Raw genomic sequence first — 12,016 nt, forward strand, 5'->3', positions numbered from 1 at the left:
GTAGTTGAGGCTAGTTCATTGGCTATATTTAAGAGGGAGTTAGATGTGGCCCTTGTGGCTAAAGGGATCAGGGGGTATGGAGAGAAGGCAGGTACGGGATACTGAGTTGGATGATCAGCCATGATCATATTGAATGGCGGTGCAGGCTCGAAGGGCAGAATGGCCTACTCCTGCACCTATTTTCTATGTTTCTATAAGTTAGCGCGTTTTTATGGTCACATAAATCCTACTTGTGATAAATGTAATTCTGAGGTGGCTTCGCTGACTCATTTGTTTTGGTCTTGCCCACTTTTGGAAAAATATTGGAAAGATTCCTTGGGTTGTTTAATAATTTGCCGACGGTTATGATCTAATCCCAGCTCATCAGGGTCGGTGTGACACCTACCACAGTAATGACAGGAATGTAAACGAGTTTGGTTTAGTTTAGTTCAGAGATACAGCGCAGAAACACAGGCCCTTCGGCCCACCGAGTCCGTGCCGACCAGCGATCACCCCGTACACCACCCTGCACATACTAGGGACAATTTACAATTTTTACCAAAGCCTATTAACCTGAAAACCTGGTAGACACAAAAGGCTGGAGTAACTCAGCGGGTCAGGCAGCATCTCTGGGGAGAAGGAATTACCCATCTCTCCAGGGATGCTGCCTGACCCGCTGAGTTACTCCAGCATTTTGTGTCCACCTTCGATTTAAACCAGCATCTGCAGGTTTCTTTCCTACACAACCTGCAAACCTGTAAGTCTTTAGAGTGGGCGGCTGGGGGGTATAGTGAAGGGACGGGCTGATGGGGAGGGGGGCTAGTAGTAAAGGGAAGGGCCGAGGGGGAGGGGTAGTAGTGAGGGGATGGGCCGAAGGGAGAGGGGTAGTTGAGAGGGGTCGGGCCGAGGGGAGGCTGGGATGAGGGAATGGGCCGAGGCGAGGGGGTAGTAGTGAGGGTATGCGCCGGAGAGGGGCTAGTAGTGAAGGGACGGGCCAAGGGGAGAGGGGTAATAGCGAGGGGACGGGGAGCGGGGGCTAGTAGCGAGGGGACGGGCCGAGAGGCCGGGGAGTGAGGGGGCGGGCCGAGGGGGACGGTGCTAGTAGTGAGGGGACGGGCTGAGGGGGATAGTAGCGAGGGGCTGGTCGGGGGGGGCTAGCAGTGAGGGACCGGCAAGGGGGAGATAGTAGTGAGGGGACCGGCCAAGGGGGAGATAGTAATGAGGGGACGGGCCGAGAGAACGGGGCTAGTAGTGAGTGGACGGGCCGAAAGGGCTGGGTGTCGAGGGGACGGGGGCTAGTGTAGTCGGACGGGTCGAGCGGGAGGGGGCTAGTAGTGGGTGTGGGGGCTAGTAGCGAGGGGACGGGCCGAGGGGACGGGCCGGGGGGGCGGGGACGGCTGGGAGTGAGGGGACGGGAGGGGGCTAGTAGGGAGGGGACGGGCCGAGCGGCAGGGGGTCGGGGCGATGCTGGGAGTGAGGGGACTAGTAGCGGGTGGGGGCTAGTAGCGAGGGGACGGGCCGGGGGGCCGGGGGCGCGGCTGGGAGTGAGGGGACTAGTAGCGGGTGGGTGGGGGCTAGTAGCGAGGGGACGGGCCGGGGGGCCGGGGGCGCGGCTGGGAGTGAGGATGCGCGGCCTCTCCGGGCGCACTGGGCCCCGTTGTCCCGGAGACGCGGCGGAGGTTTCAACAAACTTTATTGTCCCCCGCCCATGCGCGGCGAACGTGTGGACAAGATGGCGGCGAGGAGAGGAGGGGTGAGAGAGGGAGAGGGGGGGGCAGAGGGAGGTGGGGGGAGAGTGGGAGGGGGAGAGGGGAGGGGGTGAAAGATAGAGGGGGAGGGACATAGAAAGGAGGAGGGGGAGAGATGGGGGAGCGAGGGAGGGGGAGGAGAAAGAGAGAGGGAGGGGGTGGAGGGGGAGAGAGAGACAGGGAGAGGAGAGAGGGAGGTGAGGAGAGAGAGAGAGGGAGGTGAGGAGAGAGGGAGAGGAGGGAGGGAAGGTGAGGCTGAGGGTGAGAGAGGGGAGGTCACATATAGGGGAGAGAGGGACGGGAGGGGGGGAGAAGGAAATAGGGAGAGGAAGGAGAGAGGAGAGACACACACGCGGACACACAGGAGAGAGAGTGAGGGACGTGGGGGAGGAGAGAGAGTGGGAGCAGGGGAGAGGAGTGAGAGGGAGTGGGAGAAGAGGAGAGGAGTGAGAGCCGGTGGGGAGAGAGAAGGAGCATGGCTGGGAGGAAGGGGGTGAGGGAGTGCGGGGGGAAGGGGAGAAGGAGGGAGAGAGGGTGACAGGAGAAGTTTGGGAGTTTGGTGGAGGAGAAGGAACAGATGGGGGATAGGGGTGGGGGTTGAGAAAGGGGTGGGGATGGGAGAAATGGGAGGGAAAAAGCACGGGTGGGAGGGAAAGAGAGTTATGTAGAGAGGGGGTGTGGTGGGGAAGGTGGGGGGGGAGGAGGGGTAAGTGGGAGGGATGCAGTGAAGGAGTAGGGAAAGTGGAGGGAGGGCAGGGTGAGGGGGAGGGTGGGATGGATGGAATGGGGGTGGATGGTGAGTGGAGGGATGGGGGGGGAGGAGGATGGATGGAGGGGGGGGGATGGGTTGTGGCAAGAGATGGATGGAGAAGTGAGACGAGGGATTTGGAGGGCTGGTGGTGGTGAGGAGGGGAGAGAGCAGACACTGGGTTGGGGTGTGGACTGGGGGCTGACGTGACCACGTTCCTTTCAGAAGCGCAGGCGTTATTGGGAGGCCGAGCCCGAGACTAAGGGCGATGCAGGAGGAGGAGGAAGGGGCGTGGGAGCGAAGCAGGGGGCCCAGGGAAGGGCCGCCGCTCAAAGACGTCCCAGCACCCAGAACCCCGGTGGCCGCGGCAGGGGGGCGCTGTCGGGGGTGAGTACCGACGCCTCGGGCACTGAGGCAATGGGAGTGGGGGACATTGGAGCGGAGGGAACCGTGGAGTGGGGGGGGGTTGTTGGAGGAGTGGTGGAAAACGGGATGAGGGGAGGGGGCGCAGGGGAGGAAACTGGGGGTACAGAGATTGAACTGTAGAGGGAAACACAAGAGAATGCAGGTCAGAAGTGATCGGAGTAGAATTAGGCCATTCGGCCCTTCAAGTCTACCCCGCCATTCAATCGTGGCTGACCTATCTCTCCCTCCTCACTCCATTCTCCTGCCTTCTCCCCATAACCTCTGATACCTCTAAGATGGTATCTTGAGCTAAACGCGAAGTGCTGGAGGAACTCAGCGGGCCAGGCAGCATCCGTGGAGGGAATGGACAGACAGCGTTTTGGTTCGAGATCCATCTGGAGACCGATGGCGTCGTGGTGGGGGGGGGGGAGGAAAGCTGGAAAAGAGAGTTGCAACCAAACCTGGCGAGTGATGTGTGGAAGAAAGACACAAAGTGACTCAGATATAGGAACAGCTTCTTCCCAGTTGCTATCAGGCTACTGAATGGTCCTGTCATAAACTAAGAGAGTAGTCCCAAACTTGCAACACACTTTATAGTGGACTTTGCACTTTTTTAACCTGAACTTTGCCTTGTATGGGTTGATTTTACTCTAGTACAGCATGAATTGCTTGGATAGCACAGAAACAGTTTTCCACTGTATCACAATGCATATGATAATTATATAACAAAATAACAGATGTTCGCAAAACCTTTTGTGCGTTCCTAAACTAATTTGTACTGCTTGTATTTAAAATGAACCTTAGTTACTTTTATTATATAATCTATTTGGCAAAAGTATTCTTTATTAATATTTTTATGCCAATACATTGTCCTATTTACTGTGAGCCAAATTAATACTTTTAAGTGGTACTTCATATTTAGCTCGGGCAGCTTACAACCCAATGGTGATTTTGATTTCTCTCATTTCAACTTGCCTCCCCACTCTAGTCGTTCTGCCAGTTCCACTGTTTGTATCCATATTACCCCTTCGTTATCAGCTTTTCCACAGCCAAAAATGGACCGTCGTGGGCTTCACCTTTCCTTAGTCATCGGCAGTGTTGCAGTGCTAACTTTTCAGGTGCCAGAGCTGGCACTGGTTAAGTTCCACTGGCCACTGTTAAGTTCCCCGCTTGGTTAAAATTACCAGCTGTTTATTTTGGCTTTTTGTTTTTTACAGTGGTGCCGGAGTGGTGCTCTGGTGAGCTCCGGCACCACTGCACCCCCGGTCATCAGTGCTGGGTCTAATTTGTTCTGAACCTATTCATGCTTCTAGTTTCCTTCTCTTCTGACTCTGAGTCTGAAGAGGTGTTTCAACCCAAAACGTCACCTAGTCCTTTTCTCTGGAGATGCTACGTGGCCCACGGAGTTACTCCAGCACGACTAAACTACCGATTATCCATTTCAAGGTATCCAGCAGCTATAAACAGCAAGGAAACAATTTTAGCTGGATAACCAAGGACTTTGCTCCACTTATTTGACGGACCTGTAAGTGGAATGACTGTTGCTCCCTGAACATGCAGGTAGGAGCACCTACAAAAGACCCCCCCCCCCCTCCTTCTCTCCTCATCTGACGCCCTTTTGTTCCCACTTCACCTCCAGACTTCCTTCGTCACTCACTACACTCACCTGTATCCACCCATCACTTGTTTTGTTTATTTTATTTAAGCTAAGTTTAGAGATAATGCCGAAAGGAACTGCAGATGCTGGTAGATACTGAAGGTCGGCACAGAGTGCTGGAGTAACTCAGCGGGTCAGGCAGCATCTGTGGAGAACATGGATAGGTGACGTTTCACAGAGTGCTGGAGTAACTCAGCGGGTCAGGCAGCATCTGTGGAGAACATGGATAGGTGACGTTTCACAGAGTGCTGGAATAACTCAGCGGGTCAGGCAGCATCTGTGGAGAACATGGATAGGTGACGTTTCACAGAGTGCTGGAGTAACTCAGCGGGTCAGGCAGCATCTGTGGAGAACATGGATAGGTGGCGTTTCACAGAGTGCTGGAGTAACTCAGCGGGTCGGGCAGCATCTCGGGAGAAGAAGGATGGGTGAGGTTTCGGGTCGGGACCTGTCTTCAGACCTGACCAGAAACGTCATCCATCCTTTTACTCCAGAGATGCTGCCTGACCCGCTGAGTTACTCCAGCACTCTGTGCCGACCTTCAGTATATACCAGCATCTGCAGTTCCTTTCGGCATTGTCTCTAAACTTAGCTTAAATAAAATAAACAAAACAAGTGATGCGTTTCCTCAGAAGTTGGACCCCTTCTCCCGACCGACCCCTCTCCCACAGGGACTGCTGCAGAAGTACAAACGCACAAAAGGTTTTGCGAACATCTGTTATTTTGTTATATAATTATCATATGTATTGTGATACAGTGAAAAACTGTTTCCGTGCTATCCAAGCAATTCATGCTGTACTAGCGTAAAATCAACCCATACAAGGCAAAGATCAGGTTAAAAAAAGTGCAAAGTCCACTATGAAGTGTGTTGCAAGTTTGGGACTACTCTCTTAGTTTATGACAGGACCATTCAGTAGCCTGATAGCAACTGGGAAGAAGCTGTTCCTGTATCTGAGTCAAAATAGAAACATAAAATTCTTAAAGGATTGGACAGGCTAGATGCAGGGAAAAAATTCCGATGTTGGGGGAGTCCGGAATCAGACGTCACAGTTTAAGAATAAGGGGTCGGCCATTTAGAACTGAGACGAGGAAAAACCTATTCACCCAGAGAGTTGTGAATCTGTGGAATTCTCTGCCACAGAAGGCAGTAGAGGCCAATTCACTGGATGTTTTCAAGAGAGAGTTAGATTTAGCTCTTCGGGCTAAAGGAATCAAGGGATATGGGGAAAAAGCAAGAACGGGGTACTGATTTTAGATGATCAGCCATGATCATATTGAATGGCGGTGATGGCTCGAAGGTCCAAATGGCCTACTCCTGCACCTATTTTTCTGTGTTTCTAAAATGGAAAGCCGGAGGGGGGGGAGGGAGGGGGGGGGGGGTGGAAGGGGTCGTGGAGGTGTGGGGCCATTTCTAGAACTATCCCGCCTCTCGGTGAGGAGGGGGGGGGGGGTGGGTGGGGGGGGGAATCCCCGGCCCTTCCGGACATCTCTGTTGACCCCGTGCTCTCTCCCGTCAGAAGTTGAACCACTTCTCCCGACCGACCCCTCTCCCACAGGGACTGCTGCAGAAGTCCAAACGAGGACGGGACGTCCCGGCGGTGAGTGGTGGGGTGGGGGGGGTGGGTGGGTGGGTGGGGGGGGTGGGTGGGTGGGGGGGGGGGGGTGACGGGGAGGGGACACAAGGGGTTAGCGGGGGTGGGTCGAGTGGGAGGCATCAATGGAGCACGGAGTGAGGGTTCCTCAGTTCCCACTACCCCCTTCTCCCCCCTCCACCTTCTCTTCTCCCCTCCCCCTTCTCTTCTCCCCTCCCCCTTCTCCCCTCCCCCTTCTCTCCCTCCCCTTCCTCAAATCCCTCTCCCCCCTCAAAGCCCCTTTTCCCTCTCCCCTTCTCCCTTCTGCCCCTCCCCTTCTCCCCCTCTCAAAAATATCCCTGCCACCCTCAAATCCATCTTCCCACCCCCCCTCTAAAATCCCCCTCCCCGTTCTCCCTCTTCCCCATCTTACCCTCCCCCCTTCTCCCCCTTCAAATCTCATATTCCCTGATTTCCCTCCGGCCTGCATCCCCGCACTTCCCTGCCCCCCATTCTCCTCCACCCCTCGTTTCCCTTCCGCCCACTTCCACTTCCTTCCCCCCTCCGCACTTCTCTCCACCCCCCCCTTCCTCTTCCCCCCCCCTCAACCTCCTCTGCCCTCACCTCAGCTATTTGTACATCGTCGTCTCCCTGTAACCCGCACCGCAGACCGATCGTTCAGTGAGTGGATATTTCGCCTGTTAGCGTAGAGTCGTAGAGCTGAACAGCACGGAAACAGGCCCTTCGGCCCAGCTTGTCCGTGCCGACCAACTTCAGTTCAGTTTAGTTTATTGTCACGTGTACTGAGGCGCAGTGAAAAGCTTTTGTGCGTGCTAACTAGGTGGAAAATACATAATTATATTCGAGCACCACACTGTACTTGCAGTGTATATTAATACATTTACAGTACAGCAGAAGTTGATAGATTCGTGATTAGTACGGACGTCGGGGGTTACGGGGAGAAGGCAGGAGAATGGGGTTCGGAGGGAGAGATAGATCAGCCGTGAGTGAATGGTGGAGTAGACTTGATGGGCCGAATGGCCTAATTCTGCTCCCATCACTTACGATCTCATGAGCACAAGGGAATGACGTTTAGTGCAAGGTAAAGCCAGCCAGGTCCGGGGAGGTGCTGGCATCATGGGCTAGTTAGGAACAGGGGACGTGCAACGAGATCTGGGTGTCATAGTGCATCAGTCACTGAAAGGAAGCATGCAGGTACAGCAGGCAGTGAAGAAAGCCAATGGAATGTTGGCCTTCATAACAAGAGGAGTTGAGTATAAGAGCAGAGAGGTCCTTCTGCAGTTGTACAGGGCCCTAGTGAGACCGCACCTGGAGTACTGTGTGCAGTTTTGGTCTCCAAATTTGAGGAAGGATATTCTTGTTATTGAGGGCGTGCAGCGTAGGTTTACTAGGTTAATTCCCGGAATGGCGGGACTAGGCTTGTATACACTGGAATTTAGAAGGATGAGAGGAGATCTTATCGAAACGTATAAGATTATTAAGAGGTTGGACACGTTAGAGGCAGGAAACATGTTCCCAATGTTGGGGGAGTCCAGAACAAGGGGCCACAGTTTAAGAATAAGGGGTAGGCCATTTAGAACTGAGATGAGGAAAAACCTTTTCAGTCAGAGAGTTGTGAATCTGTGGAATTCTCTGCCTCAGCAGGCAGTGGAGGCCAATTCTCTGAATGCATTTAAGAGAGAGCGAGATAGAGCTCTTAAGGACAGCGGAGTCAGGGGGTATGGAGAGAAGGCAGGAACGGGGTACTAATTGAGAATGATAGACAATAGACAATAGGTGCAGGAGTAGGCCATTCAGCCCTTTGAGCCAGCACCGCCATTCAATGCGATCATGGCTGATCACTCTCAATCAGTACCCTGTTCCTGCCTTCTCCCCATACCCCCTCACTCCGCTATCCTTAAGAGCTCTATCCAGCTCTCTCTTGAAAGCATCCAACGAACTGGCCTCCACTGCCTTCTGAGCCAGAGAATTCCACACCTTCACCACTCTCTGACTGAAAAAGTTCTTCCTCATCTCCGTTCTAAATGGAGCCATGATCACATTGAATGGCGGTGCTGGCTCGAAGGGCCGAATGGTCTCCTCCTGCACCTATTGTGTATTGTCTTTCTTACCTTATCAATCTCGCCTTTCCAAATGCAGATAAATTCCATCAGATGCATTTCCACAACTGATGTACAGCTCATTGGTGTGTAGTTCCTTGCCTTGCCTTTGCAGCCTGTCTTAAATAAATGCACCACATTAGCTACACTCCAATCTTCTCGTACTGCAGCATCGGTGAGGAAGATACCAACATTTCTGCCAAGGCCACGTTGCTTTCAATCTTCATGATATATATCATATCATATCATATATATACAGCCGGAAACAGGCCTTTTCGGCCCACCAAGTCCGCGCCGCCCAGCGATCCCCGCACATCAACTCTATCCTACACCCACTAGGGACAATTTTTTTTAACATTTACGAAATTTCCTGCTTTACTGATGGGGCCACTAAATCTGGAATCCATTTATATTTCTTAATTCTACCTTTAATCTCCACTCTCTGCTAATATGTGCTTGATAAGTTTTATTCGCCAAGCACAACTCTAATCCTTGTTTTTCCTGGCATTCGTTCACCACCACTTTTCTTCTGTGGATGGGCAGGGGAGGAGTTCAGCTGTCAGGATGAGGCGGTGGGGCGCTGCCGTGGAGGGGTGGGGGGGGGGGGTAGGGGCAGTGCCGGCTGTAACCGGGCCTGACTGCTGGTTGCTTCCCCCGGCAGAGCGAGCTGGAGGGCCGCAGGGTGAAGAAGGTTCCTGGAAGCGGATGAGGGTGAGGACACGTGTACGATCCTACAGCAGGACATCGCCAGTGTGGTCGACATCACCAGCAGCGCCAAGGTGGGTTGCTATTGAGGGCGTGCAGCGTAGGTTTACTAGGTTAATTCCCGGAATGGCGGGACTTTCATATGTTGAAAGACTGGAGCGACTAGGCTTGTATACACTGGAATTTAGAAGGATGAGAGGAGATCTTATCGAAACGTATAAGATTATTAAGGGGTTGGACACGTTAGAGGCAGGAAACATGTTCCCAATGTTGGGGGAGTCCAGAACCAGGGGCCACAGTTTAAGAATAAGGGGTCGGCCATTTAGAACTGAGATGAGGAAAAACTTTTTCAGTCAGAGAGTTGTGAATCTGTGGAATTCTCTGCCTCAGAAGGCAGTGGGGGCCAATTCTCTGAATGCATTCAAGAGAGAGCTAGATAGAGCTCTTATGGATAGCGGAGTCAGGGGGTCTGGGGTGAAGGCAGGAACGGGGTACTGATTGAGAATGATCAGCCATAATCACATTGAATGGCGGTGCTGGCTCGAAGGGCCGAATGGCCTCCTCCTGCACCTATTGTCTATTGTCTCACCCCCCCCCCCGCGTGTGTGTGTGCGTGTGCGTGTGTGCCTCTCATACCGTGCTCATGTCCTGCCTTCGCCCGCAGTACTTCAACCTGGACCTGACTCAGTTCGGACCGTACAGAATAAACTACACGCGGAACGGAAGGTGAGTGGACCGGGGGGGGGGGGGGGCTGGGTGTTGGGGGATGGGCGGAGAGTGGGGCCAGCGGTTACTGCCGGGGGAATTCCCCAAAGCCGGAATCTCGATAGACAATAGGTGCAGGAGGAGGCCATTCGGCCCTTCGAGCCTGTACGCACCGCCATTCAATGTGATCATTGAAACATAGAAAATAGGTGCAGGAGTAGGCCATTCGGCCTTTCGAGCCAGCACCGCCATTCAATGTGATCATAGAAACATAGAAAACAGGTGCAGGAGTAGGCCATTCGGCCCTTCGAGTCTGTACGCACCGCCATTCAATATGATCATGGCTGATCATCCAACTCAGTATCCCGTACCTGCCTTCTCTCCATACCCCCTGATCCCTTTAGCCACAAGGGCCACATCTAACTCCCTCTTAAATATAGCCAATGAACTGGCCTCAACTACCTTCTGTGGCAGAGAATTCCACAGACTCACCACTCTCTGTGTGAAAAAAAACTTTCTCATCTCGGTCCTAAAAGACTTCCCCCTTATCCTTGAACTGTGACCCCTTGTTCTGGACTTCCCCAACATCGGGAACAATCTTCCCGCGTCTAGCCCGTCCAACCCCTTAAGAATTTTGTAAGTTTCTATAAGATCCCCCCTCAATCTTCTAAATTCCAGCGAGTACAAGCCGAGTCTATCCAGTCTTACTTCATATGAAAGTCCTGCCATCCCAGGGATCAATCTGGTGAACCTTCTCTGGTCATTCTCAATTCTGGCTGGTCATTCTCAATGTCCCGAGGAAGGACGTGCTGGCCCTGGAGAGGGACCGGAGGAGGTTTACGAGAACGATCCCAGGAAAACGAGTGGGGGTTAACGTACGATCAGCGTTTGGCGGCACTGGGCCTGTGCCCGCTGGGGTTCGTAAATGGCCTCCTTGGAACGGCGGAAGGCCTGGATAGAGTGGATGCGGAGAGGATGTTTCCACTCGTGGGAGAGTCTAGGACCAGAGGGCACAGCCTCAGTTTAAAAGGTTGCACCTTTGGGAAGATGTGGCGGAATTTCTTTAGTCGGATGGCGGTGAATCTGTGGGACTCTTTGCCACAGACGGCTGTGGAGGCCGCAAGTCAGCGGATATCTTTATGGCAGCGATAGATAGATTCTTGATTAGTGCGGGTGTCTCCATATCTCCCTCTCTCTCTCTCTCTCTCTCTCTCTCTCTCTCTCTCTCTCTCTCTCCCCTTCCCTCTCTCCCCAGGCACCTGTTGTTGGCGGGGCGTCGTGGGCATGTGGCGGCTTTAGACTGGCACACAAAACGGCTGCTGTGAGATGAACGTCATGGAACGGGTGAATGGCATTCGGTATGTTCCCTCCCAACAACCCTCCCTCCCTCCTTCACTCTCCATCCCTCCCTCTCCCTCCCTCCCTCCCATTCTCCCTCCTATCCACCCATCTGCCCCTCAGCCCCTGCCAATTGGTACAAAACGCCGCAGCGAGACTCCTGATGGGTACCCGTAAAAGCGACCACATCACCCCGATTCAGGCCTCTCTCCACTGGCTCCCAGTACGGTACAGAATCAACTTCAAGCTCCTCCTATTCACATACAAAGCCCTAAACGGGCTTGCCCCCCCCCCCATATCAAAAATCTTCCAACCCACCACTCTATCTCCAGGTCCCTCAGGTCGTCCGACTTGGGGCTACTGACTATCCCGCGGTCTAGGCTTAAGCTCAGGGGTGACCGCGCTTTTGCGTTGCAGCTCCTAGACCACAGGTGTCAAACACAAGGCCCGCGGGCTGAATGCGGCCCGCCACGTCATTTTATGTGGCCCGCGAGAGCTTCATTGTCATTGGTCGTATATCTTTTAAGTTACAGACATTTTAAACTTTCAAACTTTCAATTCTAAACATTTTTTCCAAGTGCTGTGCGTCTGACGTCACCAGCACGGCACGGCCGCTCCTCACTCGCGCACACAAGATGGATGCCGTTAGCGGAGCTGCCGGCACGCTATCACCGCCTCCCCTCCCCGCTCTCCCACACCCGGGGGACACTATCTCCCGAGCAGGAGGGAGATGGTCGGACTGATGGTCCTCATCCTTCCCTACCGTCCCTTCAACCCACGCACGGCGTCCTCGAGTCCCCCCTTCCACCGATGGCGGCGTCGACGAGGGCCGCTGCCACCGACGGCCCGTCGCGACTTCAGACTGCGCGCCTCCCGCAGCGCCTCTCTTCCCCCCGCTTCTCTCCCCTCCCGAGGCTCCCAGACCGGCCCCGCCCGACTCGAGTAGTCCCACCTCCGCTGCCCGACTCCAGTAGTCCGGGGCTCCCTCCTCCATGCACGCTCGGTAAGTGCCTTTCGCCGCCAATGGCTCCACAGAGGGA

General features: G+C 54.0%; 1 protein-coding gene across 1 annotated transcript; it reads left to right on the top strand.

Annotated features, from left to right (window-relative positions):
• Positions 1-2,781: 2,781 nt before the first annotated feature.
• LOC144603182 (uncharacterized) lies at positions 2,782-10,871 on the top strand. The gene is made up of 4 exons (XM_078416352.1): positions 2,782-2,862; positions 6,055-6,135; positions 8,890-9,007; positions 10,442-10,871. The coding sequence occupies exons 3-4, from the start codon at positions 8,934-8,936 to the stop codon at positions 10,788-10,790; spliced, it is 423 nt and encodes a 140-aa protein (XP_078272478.1). The 5' UTR covers positions 2,782-2,862; positions 6,055-6,135; positions 8,890-8,933; the 3' UTR covers positions 10,791-10,871.
• The last annotated feature ends 1,145 nt before the right edge of the window (positions 10,872-12,016 follow it).

The sequence above is a fragment of the Rhinoraja longicauda genome, chromosome 19 (assembly GCF_053455715.1).
Source record: "Rhinoraja longicauda isolate Sanriku21f chromosome 19, sRhiLon1.1, whole genome shotgun sequence".
Taxonomy (NCBI): domain Eukaryota; kingdom Metazoa; phylum Chordata; class Chondrichthyes; order Rajiformes; family Arhynchobatidae; genus Rhinoraja; species Rhinoraja longicauda.